Source organism: Alligator mississippiensis, chromosome 2 (assembly GCF_030867095.1).
Source record: "Alligator mississippiensis isolate rAllMis1 chromosome 2, rAllMis1, whole genome shotgun sequence".
NCBI classification, from domain to species: domain Eukaryota; kingdom Metazoa; phylum Chordata; order Crocodylia; family Alligatoridae; genus Alligator; species Alligator mississippiensis.
The window spans coordinates 121170249-121194300 of NC_081825.1; the positions used below are offsets into that span (position 1 = coordinate 121170249).

The 24052-nt window shown below is 41.2% G+C and overlaps 1 protein-coding gene across 2 annotated transcripts in view; it reads left to right on the plus strand.

The window, feature by feature from the left end:
• The window catches only part of PRSS12 (serine protease 12), a 94757-nt gene that overhangs the window by 1641 nt on the left and 69064 nt on the right, over positions 1-24052 (plus strand). For both annotated transcript variants that reach the window (XM_059722098.1, XM_019494247.2), the window contains exons 2-4: positions 12384-12522; positions 17328-17506; positions 21708-21858. In XM_059722098.1, coding sequence (XP_059578081.1) covers positions 12384-12522; positions 17328-17506; positions 21708-21858 — 469 coding nt within the window. The remainder of the gene's footprint in view (positions 1-12383; positions 12523-17327; positions 17507-21707; positions 21859-24052) is intronic.

Below are 24052 nucleotides of genomic sequence, written 5' to 3' on the forward strand. Positions count from 1 at the left end.
TGTTGTGTGTGCTAACTAGTTTGTGTGTGTCATGCATGTGTGTGATGTGTGTATGCCATGCGTGTGTATGTGATGTCCGATGTGATATGCATGTAGAGTCTGCCATATGCCTTATGTGGTGGCTGGGATGTGTGTTGTATTTGTTGTATGGGGTAAATTGTTTGTGTGTGTGATGTATGTGCATGTGTGTGTGATGTGCACGTGTAGGGTCTGCCCCGGTTGCCCTACATGATGGCTGGGATGTGTGTTGTGTATGCTAAGTAGTTTGTGTGAGTTTGTACATGTGTGAGCCTGCTGAGTGCCCTGTGGGTGCACTGCTGCCTTTGACACATTTGGTCAGAGAGAAGAAGTCCAGGCATCGGACCAATTACATGCCTCCTTCCTTCTGAAATGGGGTAGTTCAGCGCAAGGACATTTTGGTATCAAGAGTAACTTACATGACAGTGTTATGAGTGATGTGGTAGCTTCGATGTCCAGGGATTATGCGAGACAAGGAATTTGCAGGGTGATCCCTTTTACTGGACCAACTGCATAATTGTGATAGAGTTTTGATTGGAAAGCTTGCCTTTTTAGGCACATCCATATAAGCAGTGGCATAGTTTAGAATCTGTTAGAACTGGGAAGGGTTGAATTTGACTTAAAAGACTCCAAATACCAAGTGATCTTTCAAGATTTTTGATTGGAAAGTTTGGCTAAAAACTCTATCCTGACTATCCAGTTGGTCCAATAATATATAACACCCTAAGGAATCATTGCCTCTTACCTTTAAGGAGTCTCTTAGTTAAGTTAGATTAGTTGATTCTTTTCACCATCAGGTGAAATGTGAGTGAAATGCACACTGCTTCCTCTGTTCAGCAGGCAGTGCAGCTGAGAAAAGCTACAAGAATGAGAGCATGCTTTGAGACACTTTTTTTCCCAGCAGGATGTTTTCTATCTGTACATCAGCAACATGTTTCTAAGAGGAAACAGGCTCTGGCTGTGTCTTTATGTCTGCTAATGTATTCCTTATATTAGATGCCTCGAACTAAAAAGTTCTGCCCCGGATACCACTCACCCACAATTTAGATGAGATTCATATGTTTTTCCTGATTGGGTAGTTGCCTGTCTCTAAAACATTATTTGTGCAATAGGTTAAATCAGAAGGAACTGTTTAAAAAAGGCAGCCCGCGCATTCTCTGTCAAACTGGGTTTTTGGGGTCTTTTTATTTTGGGGAAACTGGATGCACAAGTTAACACTGCCACTTAGCATCTATTTTGTGCACCAATACAATGGACCAGATCTTGCACTCACTTCTTTCCTCCCAAACTTTCCCACTGGCTTTAATGAAAGTTATGCCAGAATGAGGACTGAGTAGTGTTGGGCCCCTACAACAGCAGATTAGCTTTAGGTTTCATTAACATTGGCAGCTTTCCATGAGGTCAAATTTGTACATGGCCAATCTAGCATTGAATTCTTCCTTATGTGTAAACATTTTCTTTCTTACCAGCCCTGTGTATTGCCTGTTTATATTAATTTTTTCCCCAAAATAAATTTGAATGCATTTGTTGCAATGAAAATAAAAATTCTCCTCTCTGTTATTGGACAAGTTCACTTTTACATCTTTTGCAATATCACCATGTAGAGATGGGAGCATGTTTTAATTACTTTTGTTCCTCTTGGGTTTGTTATGCATTTTTGAAGGATTGATTTACTTTTCAAATACTAGAGCCATAAGGTATGCTCTTCTATTTTTTCCCCAATAATCCCAGAGGTAAGATCAATATAAGTAATGAGATCATTATACATAGTGATACACAATATTACTTGATGAATACATGGAGCACTAAGGTCTATATTGTTCATGTATACATATATTTAATAAGAATGCCTATAAGACATTTTTGTTCAGTATAAAACACCACATTTTCTGTACCTCTCCTCCTCCTCCTAATGAGATAGAATATGGTTATAAATTACAGGTGTTTAGAGAGAATACCACATGCTAATGACAAAGAAGCCCCTCAAAAAACAAACAACCCCCCCCCCCAATCACATACAAATGGGAGCAAAACCCTTCAAACCTGATAATATTGTCTTAAGTCTGAGGAAGGAGGTTCCTAATGTCCTTTTTTATTTACTTAATCATTTTAGAAGCTCTTTACAACATTTTTCCTTCTGGTTTCCAATGGATTCTTTGAGTACCTTGGATCTATTAAGTCAGGCGTTAAATATCAGATCCTACAATCCCTAATAAGAACCCAATTCTGCAAAATTCTTACTAAGTTCAACAGAAGGTTGTTTCACTTAAAAAGGATTTAGCCTGAACTTGTCTTTTTCTATGCTGATTTAAGTTACAGCTTTATGAAAACTTAGTTTGAGCTTATTACTAGTCAGATAACAGGACCTTGCTCAGGGGTGGGCAAAATACGACCCGTGGTCTGAATGTGGCCTGCCAATAGATTGTGTCCAGACCGTGGCTGCCCCTGCAGAATTCTGCATGAGGCTAAGCCTTGCTCACTTCCACCCAGGGCAGCCTGTGCCATGCTTCTGCCCTGCACTGGCTAGTGAGCACAGTTTCCTGGTGGGGCTGCTTTCCATCCACTTAGCTGAGCACAGGTGGCTGCTCACTGTACCTGCCAGCCAGGACTTAAAGCTGCAGCCCTGCACACTGGGACAGGAGCTGCCCAGCTGCATCTTTCCCCTGCCTGGCTGGATGTGTGGTGCCTGGCATGAGTCCCCATGACCACTGCCACTTCCCCATGCTACCTGCTGCCTGGAGCAGTGCAGTAGAGGCAGGAAGTGGAGGAGGAGGAGCCGGTGGAGCCAAGGAGAGCTGAGCAATACCTGTGTGACTGCAACAGCAGTGCTGTGTGCACTGGCCAGGGGCCAGGGCCAGGCCAGTGTCATTGACAGGCATGGGGTGGGTGTAGGCAGGAGCACAGTCTGTGCTCCCTGGGTGGGAAAAGGCAGTGCTTGGCCCAGACATGGGCTGGATGGGGGCAGGATGAACTGCACTTTCACCATACCACCTGGGTGAGCTCTGCTACACACATCCCCAACTCCCCCGACTCCCTTCCCCTACCCCCAAAGGCTCCTGGGACCTAATGCATGGGCAGCCTGCCACATACATAAGCACCCCCTGACACACACACCCTGTGGTGGCACAATAGGGTGCACTACTATGTAGAGGCACCTGCCTCACTGTATCAGGCCCAAAACCTCACTTCGAGGGTCTCTCTTGGGAAGCCTACAGCCAGCTGTTCCACTTCCTGAGAACCCCCACAAGCCTAAGGTAATGCTACCACCACCCGGGCACTGGTCTCTGGCAGGGCTCTGTGTAGTCTGAGGCACACAGATCCCGTGAAGCTAGCGGGTGTTTTGCCCACAGTAATATTTCTGGGTGCTTCTTTCATCCTGAAGCATCCCAAGTTAGCATCAAGAAGAACTGAGGGAAAATAAAAATAAAATCTTTGCTGGCCAGGCAGGGGGCGGAAGACCTCTCCCAATCTGTGCTGTTCTCAGCAGCCCAACACAGTGCAGGATGTAGTGCAACCCTGTTATTGATGGGGGGGAGGGGGCGGGGGTGTCACAATACTGACTCACCTCACAAGGTCTTTACAGAGACAAGGTACAATGACTCTTTTAAAATGCAACTTGCCTATATACATAAATCTTGACTTCTGCTAGGTTTCCAGGTCTTTACTTACAGACATCACCAGGCTGCTACCTGGGGTACATGCTTGCAGTTTCAAGATGCCCATGCCAGGTGAATGAGAGAGCTTCCCTCTACCCCTAGGAATTTTATCTGGCCAGGTCACCTGATTGATCAGCCTGAAGTACAGGGAGCAGGGAGGGACAGAGGTCACCTGGGCTGACCCAAGTGAGGGTCAGAGAGAGAGGGAGGGGATTTCTTCACAGACCCCACTCCCCATACACCCACCAGCACCTGATTAACTGAGTCTGCTCCGACACGCTGTAATTATAGCATGTTGGAACAGCCTTGCTGCATGTGCATAGGCGTATATGCCCAATATGTCTAATATCAAATACAAATATGCATTCATAATTCAAAGTAACTATAGATTCAAGTAAATTACTATGATAGTGTCATGTCAAAAGAGTTTGTTTCTGCTGATATTATTTTAATAATATTTTATGTATTTCATTTGAGGAGCTTGCAGAAAAGTGGGTCAGTGTTCTTTCTCCGCTGTTTTACAAATGGGAAAACCAAGTCATATACCAGTTAAGTGACTTGTTTGCCTTGGCTGAGTTGGAAATAAAATGCAGGTCACCAGAAACCAGGAACCTGATAATTTAATATTAAAATGTATTTCTCTCTTTGAGCAAACCATTATCACTGCAGTTCTGCAGTATGAAATGTGGTTTTCTGCAGCTCAATAGAACAGGAGACAGTTGCACCTCCTTTGAGTCCATTACATGCTTATCATTTCAATTTATTTTTAAGGATTCTTAAACCATAGATCGTTGACATGATGAACTGTAATGCTTCAAAGGAACCATTTTAGTATATTACTCAGCCAGTACATACAGTATTTATGAGGCTTCCAATTTAAGGATCCTTGACTGTGCTGAAACTCTGTATACTAAAATTCTCTTGATAGTTTTTGAAAAAGTAGTTCTGGTAGATGCATCAATTTTTTCAAGGTTAAATGACTCATTATCATTCTACAATCAGTTGGTGCTCATGAAAATGGGGGACTAATAGGACTAGCTAGAATGAGGCATGGCAGTGGATACACAATCTGTTGATGTCAATGGAAATTTTTTAGTAACTTCAGCAGACATTGAATCAGGCCTTTAGATCTTGATCACTATATGCTGAAGTCAGTGGCAAGACTATCATTAATTCAGTTTATGTTGGACTGAGCCTATACGGGTATTAGCAAATCCTGTACAAACTTCCTTATGCAGAACAGTCAATGCAGTTTAATCCTTACTTGGGACACGTCCTGTAAAATACAAAATGTTTCTTTCTTTTTCATTTTGGTGAATTATTACAGTTTGTGATGAGTTACCAGGCTTGTAAAAATGTTCATTACATATAAACTAAGAGCATTAAATGTATTTTCAGCTTGGAACTAAACGTTTTTTCTTAAAGGTCTTCTGAGATCAAATATTTCTATATTGATTTTGTGTTGCACCATCTTTTCACAAATAAAAAAAAAGAGAGTAAAATGCATGAACCCCACTGTCAGATAATATCCTAAAAATGTATATGAAAATAAAGATGTAGGTTTTTCACATTATCCCCAAATTTGAAATGTTGCTTTTGCTTTGCTTCATCCTTGTTCCTTTTAAAAGAGCCAGCACCAGAGCAAAGTGCAGCTACAACAAGTTTCAAACTCTGTTTTCCTTCTGAGAATATATATTTACAGCCAGGTTGTAAACCTTTGAACAATGGGCATGCTGATAAATATTTTGCTAACATGATAAACATGGTTGCTATACTGTTTGCATATACCTAAGTGGAAATGATCTTCCATCCCATTTTACAATCTATTCTTTGTCTGCTGTTTGTGAATTGTAGAGTAAAACAGGGTTTACAGTCACCCAGAATCTTGGGACCTGGGAACAGCATAACAAGAGGCAAGTGGGAGAGTCCTGCTGCTTTCAGACGGAATCCTTTGAAGTCCTTCTGTTCTTTGGAGCTAATTAGAAGTTGGCTGAGAGTCTGTCTCTGTCCCTGTCCCTGCCCCCTGCCATATACACACCCTTGTTCTCATGTCTCATTCTGAGCCCATCTGGCAGGTGTTGCAAAGCAAGTCTCAGCAGTACCTAACTAGATACCCTTATTTTTAAATGCAATCAAATATCACTCAACCTGCTTTCAAGGGTAATAGGCAATAGCTGATATGGAACATTCTGACTTGGGGAAGATCCCAGAGCAACTAAAATTACCACACTACATAAACAACATGAAGTGCCTGCTGATATTGCATGAAACTATTTGAGTATAACAGGGGTTTTAAACCTTTTAAAATAAGTGTACCCCCCCGGCAGCCCCCTTTTTAATAAGCGTACCCCCAGGGGGCAGGGGAGGTGGTGAGCGGCCGGATGCCGAGTGGGGAGAGCGGGGAGGTGTGAGTAGCCAGACATGGAACCGGGGGTGGGGGATGGTGAGTGGCGGCAGCGCAGTGTCTGTGTGGCCCTGCACTCACCCTGTGCCAGCCCTGCCCCTGTGAAGCAGCGGTGCAGGGTGGTGGTGCTCCATCCCCGCTTACCCCCACATACCCCCTGGAACCTTTCAAAGAACCCCCAGGGGTACGCGTACCCTCAGTTGATAACCCCTGGAGTTAGAAACTCAATGCATATATTTTTCCTCAGTCTCATAAAAAGTGTAGCAGCATTAAGTGAGGTGTAAGTTTGTAATCTACTGTTTTGGTAGTGTTGAGGTGATGTTATAACTGTGATGGTCCAGGAAATATATGAGAAGCATGAATTTTTGTGGCTAATATCTTTTGCTAGACCATCTGCATCATTGGGATAGAGTCAGACAAGCTTTTGAGCACCAAAGTACCCTTTCTTGGGTCTCTTGGAGAGAAGCAGACAAAGCAGAACTAAGTAGCCAGTGAAACAAAAGCTTGTGTAAAACTCCATATATAAATAAAATTCTTGCCTAATCTAGTGTTTGTGGTTCTTCAATACCCAGTCTTCAATTCAAGGTTGGATTAAGACTAACTGGGTTTCTGGGTTAATGCGAACATGCTCTCCTATGCCCAGCATAGACCTTGGGTGGCTCCATTTCCATGGGTCTGTCTCTTTTGGGGAGAGAGAGGGTTCTCTTTCCTGCAGAGACACCTCTTTCCTTTCAGATTGGCAAAGGCAAAGCAGCAGGTCTCCTACCCTGGAGGACATGTGGCTGACAACAGAGGACCATTGTGCTGCCCACAAGGGAGTAGGTCAGCAGCTAGGGTGTATCTATCTGGGGAGAGAGTTGATGCCTTGGAATGGAAGCCTGTTACAAAGGACTAACATTGATAGGGCCTTTTTGAATGGTCCGCTGAGATGACTGGGATAGTTCAAACCTTTCTGAGCATTGTTTCAGGCTTTCTGTAGGCTTAAGGAGATATCACTACATTGAAAATACTTCAGCTATATTTCAACCTTTATTTTCAAGTTTGAAAAAATTGCATTTTAAAAATGGAACTGAGATTCTGAGATACAGTCACTTGATTACAGCAGTCTGTGGCCACCAGAACCCCACAATAGACTAGATACTCCTTAGTATTAAATGGGTGGATGGGGAAGGGAAAGGGGGAGGGAAGTAGTGTGATATGGAAATGAACAAACAGAATGAGAGGGTGTGGGTGGTAGGATGGTAGCATAGATGACTCACTATTGGTCTTTGTGAAATTATTTCCTCTAGTGCTGGTCATTCTTTTTTCATGTTTTTGATGAAAAATTTGTATGAAAAAATTCAAATTGGTTTGCCAAAAATATCTTATTTTACAACCAACTTGGCTTTCTCCCTCAGGGCTAGGAACAGGCATTCAAGAAGCCTGATCCTGAATTGATTCAATCTTTGCAGGTTCGTCTAACCTGGCTAGGCTGAACGAGTTTGTAATGGTACAGACATCCCCTCTGGACTGAAGAAATTGAGGCATATGCCTTCAGTGGCTCGGGCTAGAAGCCAGGGGGTGCTAGAGCAGCCCTCCCTTCCCTTCCACAACACTGAGCTGAGTGGGGAAGAGGCCAGGCCCTGGCAGGATGTTCTGATTAGGGAGTGGTGGTGGTGGGGGACAGCACAGGTAAGCCAGGCAGATGCCACTGCCTGCAGTCTTTGCTGGAGCTCCAATCAGGGAGCAGAAGGGAAGGGCCAGCCCAGCTCTCTGGAGCAGAGAGCCCCACCCAGGGCTGCAAAGCATCTGGGATGCTGGGGGACTCTGGTTTAAGTTAAACCAGGAAGGGGCCTGGGACAGACATTTAATAAACTGGTTTGAACCAAATCAGTTAAGTCTGATACCACATTCAACCAGGTTTATCCCAAACCAGTTTCTGAAAAGTTCAATAGGAGGCTTTTTTCACTTAATACTAAGTGAAAAGATTTAGCCTAAACTTGGCTTTTTCTGTGCTGACATAAGTTACAATTTATGAAAACCTAATTTGAGCTTAGTACCAGTCAGGACCCAGCTACTTGACAGTAGCAAAGTTTTCCAACTGAAAGGTCATCTGTTCCTGTTAAGTCAGTGACAAATGCCCATTGCAGTTTCTAGGAGGCTGCTAACTATGCCCATTGACTTCAGTCAGACCAGGTCCTACATCCTTTATAAGGACTTTTGAAACCTCTATTTCTATACATTCTCAATTTTGTACTTACAGCGTTTATAAATTGACTCCCTGTTTCAACTTTCTGACATCAGTTTTTACTTTACAATGCTTGATCCGACGCGATGCCACACCTGCGAACAAGTTTGCTGCATTGCCCATCTCCCTGGAGAACATCTGTCTAGACTTCCTTAGACACTGTCTTTAAGAAAGCAGACAAGACTCCAGAAAAGAACCCTTCAAAAAGTTCAACCATGACCCCTTCAAAAAGTCCAGCAAATTCACCTCAAAGAAGTTCTTCCAAATCAATATGATTGCTATTTACAGTATAAATACATTAATGTAGTTATATTACTCATCTATAATTGATTGAGTACCAAATTCTGGTTATTTTTGGTGAAAATAGGGTATCAGGCCTTGGTTCAGGAACCAATCCCCCATTTATAACATTGTTTCCTATGGGAAAATCAGTTCTGTGTTATGTTTTGACTTAAGACGGTTTTCAGAAACCAATTGTGTCATAAGACTGCCTGTAATCTATTAATTTTTAAGAAGATAGATGTAGTCATGAATATTAATTAGTTAATTTATGAACATAGCTGAATGTAGATAAATATAATTTCCCTCAGTCAACTAGGTCCATTGAACATGTTATAGCTTAAAGGAAATAGGCTTATTTTTTAATTATGAAATCAAGAGTTTTATCTACCAAGGTAAGATATTCAAATTTAAAAAGGGAAAGTAGTATTTCTGAAATGTTATTTAAAGTTAGGTCTATCCCTCCACGTAGTTAAACCTTACATTTATGGAATTTGCAAGTTCTAAACCAATAATTGAAGCCAGCATATCAGAAATGTTTACAATATGTTAGTTTATTGAGTCCACAAAGGGTAGATGGTGTTCACATTCATGTGCTGTCTGGTTCTGTCCACTACATAATTGTGTCTTGAATTACATTATATATACTGACACATAATTTACAGTGCATCTGAAGTACATAGAGTACTTACTGTATCACTTTACTTTTGTTAGGTACTATGCAGAGATACTGTAACTGAAACTTATATTAAACCTGTACAATTTGGAGAAGCTATACAATAAAAAGATATGGTTCAAAATGAGGGGCTAGCCCCAAAGTTTCTCTTTACCAAACTAATTTTCAAGTAATTGTTTTGTCTGAGTAATGAGTGCTGGTTTAGCCCTGGATATTTTATATTAGTCTAAGCTATGGGGAATAACACTTTCCTATGATCAGAATGCCTAGACAGTGGGTGCGTCTACATGAGTTGGTACTGCACAGTGGTTACTGTGCATTTATTTAGTACTTGTATAATCAAGCACTAAATAAATGTGCAATAACCAGAGTTACTGTGCAGTACCCTAAAAATGCATGGTATTATTCGGCTATTGTGCAGTCAGCATCTCATGATGCACCCAGTGTGATTGATATATATTTTTTTCAATGACTTTAAGAAGAACTGGAATTTATAAATGTTAAAAGAGGCTCCTTCATTTCTTTTTCATCTGAGCATTTAATCCAAGATCAGGGATATTTTACATTCACAAGAAATAACCTTTAGTACTTATTAAAGAATCTGTGCATATTTATGCTATTATCTGATATGGCCTGGTTCATTTGTGTACCTCTTTGAAAGATCTTCATGTTTTAAGCTATGCTGTTGACCTTTTGTAAAAACTCAAATTTCAGGTGAGCCACTGTAAATTTGCAAAAGTGAGATGAACCAAATTTTTTTCATGCAGATACCAAATGGATTTAAAACCTCTTTTATTTTTCCACTGTTTCCATCCAAATCCTATGTAGGATTAGGAATTATTCATCTTGTAAACTTCATCTTTGAAAGCAGTCAAAGAATTCTAAGCTGTGTCATTTTAAAAAGATTTTGACCTACTAATGCCAAATGCTGCTCACCTCAGCTATCTGAGCATGCCTATTGATTTTAAAGCAGGAAAGCAAGATTATGATTTGCTAAAGATGTTCATAATGCAAATAAATGTACTGATTTTGCAGGATTTACATCAAGGATGGAATTGAAATAGTTTAGTGATAAAATAGGTGTGGATAAGGCCTTAGACATTAAAAGTAGTGAAATGCCTCTGTTTCATGTGAAACCAGGGAAGCAAAGGATTGCAGATTTTTAAAAAAATTTTTCAGGACAGAACTTTTCAACACAGAATGAATGTTACTATATTCATTTTTATTTGCATACGTATAGTTTCACATTGTCATCAGTGGGAGTTGTGTGGGTAAAAGAAAGTTAAAGTCAAGTTCTTTGTGTAGATCAGAGACTAGATTTTTACCTGTAAAGTATTCACTTTGTTGCTGTGCATTCTGGTATTACCGAGCTGGGCCCAGAAGCCTCTGGGTCCCAACAACTTATCCAATTTTTTTAACAGAAATTTCTTGGAAGTCTTTATGCAAGAAACGCCCTAGCAATTTTAGTAGGTGTTCTGTATGATTGTGAGGAAAAATACAGCTGTACAAAAATAAACTATTTTTGGAGCATTTTGGTATGTCTGCTCTGAATATTGCTATGTCTGCAACTAATACCTCAAATGATTAAAAGAATAATCTGTGCAAAAGGATTTTGGAAAGTGCAGACATAGAAAGCAAAATTCCAGCATGTCTGTGTGTCTAATATCCAAGTGTGAAGAAGACAGTGATAAAAATATTGATTGTTTCTAGATTTACAGTAGGGTGTTAAAAATGCTATTCTGTTCACTAATTTTATATAATAATGTTATAATTAATCCATTATAAAATCACATGTCCTGCTAAAATGGGTCAATTTATAATCTTGATTTAATAGATGATATTTGTACACTACTGTATAGTACATTGTGAAAATAAATCATAAGGCAAAAAAGGAACACACACAGACTGAGTCTGAGGTTAATTCATTCCTTGAGTTATTTGGCAGTCATTTGCCTTCAGGTTTCATAAACTATGGTGAGCTAAATTAAAAACAGAACCTGCCCTCAGTGAAACTTGTAGGAAAGGAGAAAAACTAAATCCAACCGTTGTAACATGTATGATACATGCACAGAGAGAGAGAGAGAGAGAGAGAGAGAGATATTAATCTTTCTTGGCTAATAGAATTGCAGCCTGGGTGAAGGTCTGTTTTCTGTTCTTAAAGAGGGAAGAGAACATGGGGATATGGATCATTTAACATTTCATAAAATACTTATCCACAAAGTTTATCAGCAAAACCTTATTTATGTTGATTTTTTGCACCATTCATTGTTGGATTTGTCTTTCTAGTACAACATATAGGACTGACCTTTTTTATACTTTTGTATTTGGCATTTGAATTGCGTGTAGCTACAGGGAATTCTTACACTGTCAGAAAACAATCACAACACACCCTCATCTTGGTATCTAAAATATAGAAAGACCCTTCAAGTCCTTGATTTTGCATGCTGTGCTCTCAACTTGTATTTTGGTAATGCATTTTTTCCCCAATCCTTTTGGTTCAAGTTTTTTTTTTAAAGCTTGTTTTATATGGATATTTGACCTATCATAGATTCATATTAACTACATCAAATGGTGTTTTGTTTGAGGTCAGATATGAACAAATGCATTCTTTGGCCTGAAATAAACTGCAGGCATCTATGACATTCATGATTTTATATGGGTCAGTGCAGAAGCTATGCAATCCATGTGATTGCTTTCTAATTCCTTTAAATCAGATGGAATTAGAAGATAAAAATACTCCTCCTTTAATAACATTATCAATTACATCAACAGAAATCATGTCTAGGCTCTACAACATTTACACTGATACGCAGAAACATATCTTCACTCTTTAAATCTTTAATACTTTGGCTACAGCATCACAGCCAAGACATTTCTTCAGTAAGTTATTGTAAAGAATTGGTCACTTGCTTTTGTTAATCAATGGGTAAGGTATTTTAGAAGTACCAGAGAGTGTTAATTAGAAATAACCTTCCAAAGGAACATGAAGTAAAAACATGCTACATGTGATATTCAGAGCAGAATGGAACTGAAACTGAGTCCTTTACATGGTATAAACTAATGCAGTCATGGAAATAGCCAGCATCTTCCCCTTTGAAGTATTTAACATTTTCTTTTACTTAGGGTCAGTACGACTTCGAGGTGGCAAAGATGGGTTTGAAGGCACTGTGCAGGTTTATTTGAACGGAATTTGGGGAATCATCTGCAGCAACGATTGGGATGATAATGATGCATCAGTCATATGTCGGCAGCTTGAACTTGGGTAAGTTTTAGTTCCAGATCAAATCAATCGGCTTATTTCAATAATGTCATTAAAAAAATCTCTGTATTTGAGAGAGATTTTGGTAACACGTTCTGCATGGGATAGTTCTCTAGAAAAATATACAGGTATGCTGCTCATAAGTAATGGCTTCATTCTTAATTGATAGGTTCTCTAAATCACAAAGAAAGTTGTACTTCTATTTAGCTAGAGCATTAGGAAGGAGGGTTGTTAATATATGCATAAAATCTATATATAACATCTTAAGAGAAGGAAATGGATATTGTGTTACAGGTTTTGCGGCTGAATCCATTACGTGTCCAACTCCATTAAAATGATTGCATCACTGATGCACAATTTAGCATCTGATGATGTTTATAATATCTTTCCTTTCATTCTTACACTCAAAACTATTACTGCAGAGATGTACTACCAGTTCGAAGTATTTGCGGAAGATTAAAAAAGGACCTCCAACCCATAGATACAAAGTGAAAGGATAGTAAAACATTTTGCAATCCCTGCTATTTGTACATTAGGGATTGCCTATTCTATCGTGTGCTAAGAGCTGCTCCTCTCCAGAATCCTTTGCAATTATTCTTGTACATGCTTCAAAATAGTAGTTGTGAGAATCAGCTCTTGGTTTACAGGCTGCTTATGGGATCTGAAGAGGAACAGAGGCAAAGGTGACCAGAATTTCAAAGCTAAAATCTAGGACACAGGTCATGAAAAGTTAGGGCAGACAAGAGCTCTTTTGGTGAGCATTCAGGAGTTGTACATGCAATAGTGACAGAAAAAAAGGCTGTCAAACAAATCTGTTTTCCTCCACTTCCCCACCTCCATTCAATGATTTACAGGCAGGAGAGGGATGACTTCTGTGAAGGAGACAGCTTACTGAAAATCTCAGAGGACTGTTGACAAAATGCAGGGAGGTTTTTGCAGTGCATGCACACCTTTTGATTTTATGGGCTCAGCTGTCTCTCAGCGCCTTCAGGCAGCTAAGATCAGCAGGGGATTAAAAACTGATATGGGAAGAAATACAGGTTTGATTAGGATTAGGATTTTAGTTGCATGAGTGGAAATCAGGAGCAATTAATTGAAGTTAATAAAATTGCAACAGTGTAGATGAGATCAGAAGCAAGCCTACTACTGTTTGTAAAGTCAATATAGACTCCTTGAAAAAGCAGAGCAATCCCTAGTTTCAGGGGACACATGGAGTACTTACAGACATTTGGGGAGGTTAGGGGGAGGTTAGATTAATTTAAAAATGGCCACCTGATCTAACGTAAATTGGGATGGGGTGGCTAGTGGGGGGGCTTGAGGTGACGAGCAGAGACAGGGTCTGAGGGGGATCGGGGGCGGGGGGCAAGTGGAATCTGTGGGGAGGCTTGGGGGGTGGGGATTGGCAGGATTGGAAAGGCTGTCCAATCCTGCCAGGTCCCCCCAGATCCCCTAAACCCCCCACCTCCAATGCTGCTGAATTGCCCCCAATCCCACAAACTGCTCCCAGTGCCAGTTTTACCAGCATTGGTTCCAGGAGCCTGACTGAAGTAAGTTGGGTTTGGGGGGAGGGACTGGCGATTAGGAGGGGGGGATGGGGGGGCTAGCAGAAGGGAGGGTTCTCTTTCCCTGGGACAAGGGGCTATTTTTAGCCCCCCAACCCACCATACCCCCAGATGAACAACCCCCTCTTCTCGAACCAACAGCCTCATCCTGCCCACCCTTCCCACCATCCAAACTTACTTCTTTGGCTTCTAGCACTAGTGAATTCTGTTAAAACTGGCACCAGGAGTGGCTTGTGGGATCAGACAGTTTGGTGGGCTGGGGTTGGGGGGGAATTGCCTGGTCCATGGGGGTGTTGTCCGTCTCAGGGTGGAGTAAAGAGCTGGGGTGCTAAAAATAGCCTGGTGTTTGGGGGGGGGGGGGGGAGAAGTGCAGTCCTAGGCTGGAGCCAGTGGCTAGGCTTTCCTAGCCCCAGTGCTGAGCTGGGAACTGTACGGCAGTTCAGTTAGATCAGTCTCTCTGGACCTGATTTAAATTAGACTACCCCTAAGTTAACTTAGATCGGGTCTGCCATTTTTAGATTGATCTAAACTTCCTGAACTTCTGTACAGCTCGCACAGACATCAACCTACCTAGGAATGTAAATTTAAGATCTACACTTGGGCAAACTAAGGTAGATTGGGTGGCCAGTTTTAATGTGATGTAACCTCCTCCTAACCTCCCCGAATGTCTATCCCTAGCTATGATCTTAATATTATTCTCCAATACCTTCCAACAACGCATTTCAATTTGCAACTGTTTTTTGGGGGAAACTGAGGTGTTCTTGTTTGCATTCTCTGTCCTGGACCTAATTTTAACCATTGGTGTGTTAGCCAATTCTATTAAAAGCCTTGTTTGAGTTTCATTTTGGGAATGAACCCTGAAATCATACAAATTCTGAAGCCTTCAAGTTTCTTGACATAGTCTTATGGAAATTTTTTACATAGTTCTAGTCATGTTACTCAGACCAAGAAGCCCTGTGTTAGGCAAATATCTCATTGCCCCACTGCCCCATGGCTTCTGTCCATATAAGCTGCCTGTAGAAAAACAGAAGTAGAGAACAAAAAGTTCTTACATATCTATTACCTTCTGAAACACAAGGGAGTGTTATATATTTAAATGATAAATTTAACTTTGGGTTTAATCTATCATTACCTGTACAGTTATCTCTGACAGAGACAGAAATAGTATGACTATTTAATTAAATAATAAGATGTGACAGACAAGTGTAACTACTAGTGTTATAAAATATCACACTTCATAGGTTGCTATGAATAGTTCTTCTGGGTCTGATTAATAAATAACAACTTTCAAGTTATTTTCTGGAGACTGAGAACCATCTGGAAGGAGCTGATGAGCTGAGTCCCTTAAAACCAACTGGTCATTTGTCTTTAGGAAATTCCTGACTAGATCTTCTAATTGTTATTATAGAAAGAAAATGAGGTAAGGGGAAAATGCTTATAGGTATATGGATTTTCTTTAAGGACAATGCCATTTCAGCTTCTAGAGAATCAATGCCTTGTGCATTAGCCAATCTAATTACACTCTAGTAGGTTATAATTTCCCAGTCACTCACAAAGTATGGTAGGCTTTGGTGTCTTTCTAGCATTTCAGCTACATGTGAAATCACTGACTGTTTGCTGTGTGTCAGGTGGTTAGCATGGTATATTTGCACTGTGACTTTTCTAGTGATTATATGTTCTTGAAGAGTTCCAGTCAGCACCAAATCTAAGCTGTTTTATAATGTCCAATATTAATCTGCATGTACCAAGCCAATTTATAAAAATACACAGATTAGATGAGATAAAAGTTTAGCCATCTGGAGGTTGTGATTTTGCTTATGGTTTCAGCTGTCTACGTGCAATATTTCCTTATCCTGTTTTCATGTGAAATTGTTCTTGCCTTTGGCACTATGACTATTTGGGTTGTATAGAGTCCTTATCAGCAAAAGCAATTTAGTAAGAGATGTAAATCATGGGCCATTTCAGCAGCAATGACTTAAAAAAAAATCTGATTGGAAAACTGGAGTTAGGATTTAGCCCAAAGTTTGTGTCTAAGAGGTACAGCTCCTACTGAAATGAGTGGGAACTGCTAGTGCTCAATACTTCTGTACACCCTGCTTCTTTGACCTTACAGTACCTGTTCCTTTCTTGTTCCCAAAGTTTCATTATATTCATTGTGGTCCAAGGCCTGGGTATTCTGGGGGGACACACAGGGCCCCATAAGCACTTTAAGAGATAAGTTAGCTATATAGTGGGATGAAAGCAGCGGAGACCTCTTTCAGGGGAACTGTTTACTCTTTCATGGGCTGTGGAAGAGATCTCTGGTTGTTTTCTCTAATTCAGCACATGGAGGAGGGTAGTGTGGTTGGCTTAGCAGTGCAGGTCCAATAGGTTATGACCACAGGTGATGCATGGAGGAAGCACAGGGGGCACATGCCCCCCGATTTCTGTGCCAATGGTGGGGTGCAGGGCTGCAGCCCTGCCAGAGCCAAGGTCCAGCAGCAGTGAGGGTGGCAGAGGTGTGATATCTATACTGATGGTGGGGCACAGGGCTGCAGCCTAGCTCACCAGTAATGGGGGCAGTGGCCGTGCTGTAGAGTTGTGCCCGCCCCCCCACCGTCAACACTTACACATCATCTATGTCAGGGGTTTTCAACCTTTTTAAATAAGTATACCCCCGGTGGCTGGATGCAGAGTGAGGAGGGGGGTGGTACGCGGCCGGACCTGGAGCGGCAGTGGCACAGGGTGGTGGCAGCCGCCATGTGCGAACTTCCTCCTGCCGTGTCTGGCCAGCCGGGTGGCGCCTGAGCGGCCCACAGAGGGGAGCCTCTGCCTTCGCTCCCCCTGCCCCAGCCCTGCTCCTGGGAGGCGGCGGTGCGGGGAGGTAGGTGCTGGCACTGTGTCCCTGCCTGCCTGCGCATACCCCTTAGGGCCTTTCCAAGTACCCCCAAGAGTATGTATACCCCCGGTTGACAACTCCTGATCTATGTTCATGACTACAATGTACCCAGACATCTCATATTGTAGTAACAAGAAAAGGGCACATCTGGTCCTCTCCATCTCCTATCTTGTGAAAATGGCTTGCCTCCATAAATGTCCTGGTTTGAGCCAAGGATTTTGCTTTGCAACTTCTACTTATTGAGCAAAACCCTCTCCTTCTCTCATCTCATGGATTTGGTTTGATATAATATGATTATGGAGACTGGGGTGATTTCAGAAACAAATTCCACAGCTGTTTTTTCTCATATCCAATCATTCATCCTACAGCGAAAGAGGCACAGCAAAACACATGCCATTTGCTGAACTGGGCCTTATTCCTGTGTACTGGAGTGATGTACGTTGCCATGGTGATGAAGAAAATATACTGTTATGTGAAAAAGACATCTGGCATGGTAGAACATGTGCTCAAAGAATGGCAGCTGCTGTCAGGTGCAGCTTTTCCCAAGGTACTGTGTACATTTATATTGGTTAACTTTTTACCTTATTTGAACAAAACTGTCATAATTGCACAAGATAATTTATTTTAAAAAATCCAGGTTGGATCTCTTGGAAGAGTAAATTAAATATAGGTTCCATTATAGCACAATTCTTCCTTGTAAAACACTTCCCCCCACTGTGAAAGCAGCAAATAGCTGAATCATTCTTAAAAATATATTTCTATATAGTGAACACTAGGAGCAACAGATTAAAGACTCTCTGGCTTTAAAAGACAGGTTGTGAGGAAGGGGCAGTTGTACTGCAGTGGGAACCACTGGGAGGAATTCAAGTTAAAATAGTCAGATTTGTTTCAGAATGGAGGGAGGCATCTAAAAGTAATGATACAGACAGGAGTGATGATTTGCTATATGGAACAGTTCCTCTGAGCCACATGGAAGTGCTGTGGTCCTCCCATTGGATGGTATACCACCTGAAACACTAATTAGAACAACAGTTATATTAGTTAGTTCCATTGTGGATGTCACTGCACTAGGGTGCAAGGAAGTGGAAGTCTGTGTCCTTTATTCTACCTACTGTGCCCAAGCAGTGACAGACACATTTTTGCCCTGATACTTTAGTACCCATGAGGAATATTTTGATTTGACTTTTTGAAAAGTAAACAGAGTTGTTTTGGCCCTTCTTACATTTGTACTTGAACATTATATCAGGAAATGGGGGTTGTGTTCCATTCAATTTATTTTGTAAATAAACTACTGAAGTAAGGAAAACAATATTTTTTCTAAGAGCCAAATGGCATTTTGCCATCAGCCTCAGTGAAAGAAAGATTTAACACCTTGTGCACATTCTGCACGCAAAGCCCTTCACATCTGCTAGCAGAGTGGTTACCTCTGAACTGTACTGTTGCAGCACATTTTTATGAAAAAGTATCATGTTTCTTTTAAAATTTTAATTATTTGCACAATCTAAATCTCTTCCCTTTCCATGTCTCCTCAGAAATATATAATTTTAAAGGTAAGTCATATCTGGCATTTAAACAACCTTGCACATCTTTATTCAGAGCCAATTTTTCTTCCTTGCTTACGTTAGGCATTCTTTTTCACAGCTGTGGAAAGGAAGCCTCAAATAATTGTGCGCATCATTTAGGACACTGGAGGGTGTGGGAGATGTTTACGGCGGAGTTGCCTAACTAGCTCTGCAGTAAATATCTCGGCATCTACACATGCTGTACTATTAGGAGGGAATAAATTAATTAACTTGTATTTACAAGTACTATCCTACTGCAGAGTTTTTTACTCCACAGCACTGCACGTGTAGATGCAGACCCAGCTGCCTGGGGCATGAGGGTACTTTGATGTGGGGGCTGCCTCACAGCTAGGCCCACACTGAAGCACCCTTGTGCCCCAGCCAGCCCCTCTGCAGCACATTGGATACTTTTACACGTGCTCCAGTGTGTTCTAATTAGAACATGTCAGAGCAGACTCGATTAATTGAGTTTGCTGGAGTGACACTCCAGTGTGCTGCAACATCTCATGTATTTGCCAGCCTGTGTTTCAAAATGGCATGCTTTAATTAAAGCTTGTCAGACCTGACCCCCTGGAGCCCCTTTCAGCCTGGGTTGTTCTCACCTGGCTCAATGTGCTGCGGTCCTAGGTGCATATTCACAGTGTGCCCGGGAACAATAAACTCTGGTGCGATATGCACTGAAGTTTATTGCTCCACTTTAATTGCACATGTAGATGTGCTCAGGGACTTTTAAATACTTGGCTATATCTGCAAATCAGGTAGTTTAGAATGTGAATGTTTGACCCTTATTATCATTTGCACAAGAACAAGTAGTCAAATTTAAGCTCTATTTTTGTACTTAGTTACATTTTTTATTCTGGAGCTGCTTTAAGACAACAATATAACCATAGTGTTTTACATGGTACCAACAACAACAGCAAGAACAAACAAATCATTGAAGAGTGTGGATTTAGAATCCCACTTTCTTTTTTGCAACTAACCATGCTTTTACTCTTATCCTGCTTTCTCACATACATATAATTCAACTGAAGTTAGGATAGGATCAGGTTCTTTGATGAGAAATCTAAAGCTAACACACTTATTGGAAGCCCAATCTCTTATACCTTATTTTCAGGATAGAGAAGAACTACTTTGGCAGTCCCAGACTGACAAGTCTGCAGTGTGAGACCTCTCACAACCTTGATAGGAATGGATTACCTTCCAATGGGAAGAGATAACACAGCCACCACCCTTGTTCATTTTTGTTAAGCTTTACCTAAGCAGAGGACTTCATATGAGCCTCTGTACATATTGCCATCCATAGAATCTGTATTTCCCCTCAGAAAACATTCAGTTCTAATACTTTGATAATACAGGAAGAAATACACATTTTGAAAAATCACAGTTCCCAGATCATCAAGCTTTCCTTTGTATTTAAAGGGGGGAAAACCACTCAACAGAAAACCTCTTTGTTGTGCAAAGAGACCTCAGGCACCTTAGAGAAAAAAGAGCTTTATCCATTTCAAAAGGAATCAAAACTCCTGGAAGAAGTAATGCCTTTTCTTAGACCAACTAGATATTTGCAAACAAATTATTGGATTTATCTGCAAGCTTTTGGGTGCACACACACTTCATCAGGCATAGGAGAGAGCAGAGATTGTAAAAGTTCTCTTAGGTAGAAATGAAAATTCATATATCACAGGACAGCTGAAGGTGTGGTAAAGTCTCCTGTTTGGACTAGTTCATTTTGTCCAGGTTAGGCACAGAGAAAGGTTGAAATAGCCTTTTACCTTAAAGTTGCCTGGTGGCAAGCTGGATATAGAGGCATATTTCCTTCAGGTTATGATGTTTCATATTTCACAGAACAGTGGAAAGATGGAAAGCTCTTCTGGGCAGGAGTTTCTTTTGTGGTGAGGTATCTGTGCTCTGTGAGATGCAAATTCACTCAAACTGTGGCAGGAGCCTGGTGTTAGCAGTTCAGATGGTAAAATGCTTCCTGTTTGTAAAAGTCAGTATTTTTGTTGGTAAACTGCTTCCTTCTTGTAAAATTATGAACTTTTCATTTCAAATAATGGCTAAAATTCAATATCTTCCATGTGTCAGGTATCCAGGTTGTAGTTGTACTGGTCTAGAGGCAAAAGGAATCTAAACTTGTGGAAGAGATTATATGTTATTAGACCAGCTCGATATTTGCAAACCAGTTATACCTACCCGGATACCTTGTCTATTTCAAGAGTGCTGAAAGGAGGTTAAGGAGTCTTGGTATCGGAAATAAGTCCATTTGGAGCCCCTGCTGATTAGGCAAAACAATGTCAAATCAAATGGCTTGCTTATTTTTCAGATTTTTTGCTACCGCTAGCCTTTCCAAGTGACTCAAAAAACTCCCCGAAAAACAAAACGATTTGATGTCATGACAGGTGAAATGGCCAGATGAGTCTGCAAAAATTCTAAGATTCATCTTCAGCATAACAATAAATGGAAAGATAATAGGGTAAAGTTAATTGAATGGAGAGCAAAAACTGCATTGAATCATGCATTTGTCATGATTCAGTTGTCATGATTCAACTGTCATTTGGATAACATACATTTGTTAACTTTTTCAAACACTAAAAGCAGGTCAAGTTAAATATATTAATTTGTCTTTTTTATGTCATTATACCTTCTTGCTGAGGGATGTAGATATGGAAGGAGAAGAACAGTAACAGGCGGGGGCCTCCTGGTTCCAGCATAAGCAAAGAACTCATCCAGCCAAGAGGTTGGGGGAAAGCATATTCATTAAAATAATACTTCAAATACTTCAAATGAAAGTTACAGCTTGTGATCAGGAATGTTTTCACTGCATTCAAGGGGGACAGGATTTCCCACTGAGTCCATGATTAAGTCAGTGAAGCAAATGTGGCCACTGCTTATACTGGTGCAGTTCCCATGAATGAGGGCTGAATTTTTCCTGACTGCCCTAAGTTTCTGTAAATGCACAGGCACTTGCATACCATTACACAGGTGAGTTCAGTGTGGCTTCTTATCTGTATAATAATACTCTGTGAATATGAGCTATTCTTTAACTTGATAAATCTTGAAATGGGACTGATTACAAAGTTTTTTTTAATTCTTGCCAGGTAAACCGTAGCTATCTCCATTTATCTATGTCTTATAAATAACATCTCCGGAAATAAATGACATTTTCCTTTGTTTTGTGTTTAACTTTAGCCTCTGTCTTTATTCCAATACGCCTGGCTGATGGGAGCAATGCTTATGAAGGAAGAGTAGAAGTCTATCATGCTGGCCAGTGGGGGACTATCTGCGATGACCAGTGGGATGATGCAGATGCGGAAGTGGTTTGTAGGCAGCTTGGCCTTGGGTTCGTCTTTTTCTAAATATGTTTTACTTCAACAGCAAAGCGGGAAAATTAAAGAGCAAACCTCAGGAATGTCAAAGGGAGTCCATTTTAAGCCTGATATTTTCCATGCCAGGTATCTGTTTCAGGCTAACCAAGATTTCTTGTTAGAAAATTTCAAACATGATCCAACCATTTCTAAGCATGAGGTTAAGGAAACATGCTGTAAAAATTTCTTATAACCATTTCATTGGGACCTTGGGGGCTCCATGAATTGGAGTGAGGACTTAGAATTTTCAGGGGCATCACTTTGCTGTCACGGGTGTTTCCCATTCCATCCTTGTTAAAAAGATTCCCCACATTTGACCAGCTCATGGTCCTCTGAAAATTTCAGGTTAGATATGTTCTGTCCTGAGTCTACAGAAGCTAAGCAGGACTTATTCCTCCTGGCATGAGAGCTGAACGCAGGGAGTTTTCTTTTTATCATGTGTTTCTTCAGTACTCTTGAGAGCCAGCAAGGAAGAGATGTAGGAACTTGCTTGACTAAAATGCTAAGGGGTGAGGATCCAGATTAAGGAGGAAAATGAGAAACCAGAGTAGTGAAGGAGATGGAGACATGGAGCCAGTAGCATAACTAAGGGTAGGCAACCAGCAACTAAGCTCTGGGTACTTAGTGAAAGGGAAGCTCTGGGCACTACCTTTCACTTAGTGAAAAGGGAAGCTGGAATGGAGGCAGGGGGCAGGCTCAGGGCTCTAGCAGCACCTAGCTGAGTCCCCTCATCAGCCGCATCCTTACTCCCCAGGGGAAATGCCACTGCTGAGGAGAGTTGTCATTGCCAATAGTCAGGTTAACCCTTTCCTGGCTTTGTAGGTGCTACTAAACTAAGGGCTCTGCATTGTATTTTGTTATATCAGTCTACAGAGGTTGTGGGCCAGGGGAGAGCTAATGTGGCTGTTCATAGCAACATCTATCCTTGGCTCCGTTCTGGTACTCCAGTGCAAACTCTATCAGGTATGTCTCTTGCCCAGGGCACGAGGCTGGGATGAAGAGCCATGGAGGGCGATGACAGTAGAGGGGCCTGGGATATTCAAGGAATACAAGTCTTTAGGTACTGGAGTCCATTTTGTTACAAAACCCGAGTCCCTCTACGCACTCTTGTGCTCTTTCTGAGCAAATAGCTTTGTAGTCAACCTGTCAGCAACATATGTTCCTCGTTGCCCTCTAGTGGTGGCCCTACTACTGCTATCAGCTCAGAAGGCAGAGGTCTGTATAATAGGTCTAAAACAGAGTTGTCCAACTTCAGTGGCTGGGGACCACAGGACCCCTAGCACAAACTGCATGGTCCCTGCTGCATCATGTGACCCTCCATGCCATGTAGCCCCTGCCACACCAGGCAGATGTGCCATGCCACATAATTCCCCTGCCCTCATCTCATGGCAAAGGACTCCTGCTGTACTGCGGAAGCACCTCTATACTGAATGGGTTTTCTTTGATCCCCCTGAGCTCCCTGACCACAAGAACCTTGTTTTCCATAGCCATGCTGTCCCATCTCACACCCAGGAAGCAGCAGAAGCAAGAGGAGGGAGTGGGGGCCCAGAGACTCAGGAAAGGAACAGCAAAAGGGGGAGTGGTTCCTGGACTAGGAGTCTGGGGCCTCAGATTTACCCCTCAGGGGCCACATGTGGCCTGCTTGGCCACGTCCTGATCTAAAAGTTTCTATCCCTAGTGATGAACCATGTGGAGATCATGGTGGATTTCTCCTCTTTTCAGGTTACTTTTTATAAACTGAGGAAAACACATGCAAAAGGTTACGTGAAAAGAATGTTAAAGTTACAAAACCAAGTACTCAAATGCCAGGTTTCTAGAATATTCATGTAATCTCAGTGTAAGGTTTTTGTGCATTATGATAATTCTGATTACATGATAGTGCCCCATTCAGTGCACAAGTATCAACGAGCTATGGCAGCATAGCGTCTCGTGTAGACATGACCATTAAGTTCCAGTAATTCTTGAACTGCATTTAGTATTTGTGTCACTGGGAAAGTTACTTACAATCATCATTACTCAACATTACTTATTACATTAAAAAAGTCATTTGCTTTTGCTTAATTTTCATAGATTTTATTTTGGTTGTAGATCTACTTTATCTTCAGAGTAAAAGTGACTAATAGGAGCTCCTTTGTAAGTAGAGGCAAATTTAGAGAAATTTATAAGGAA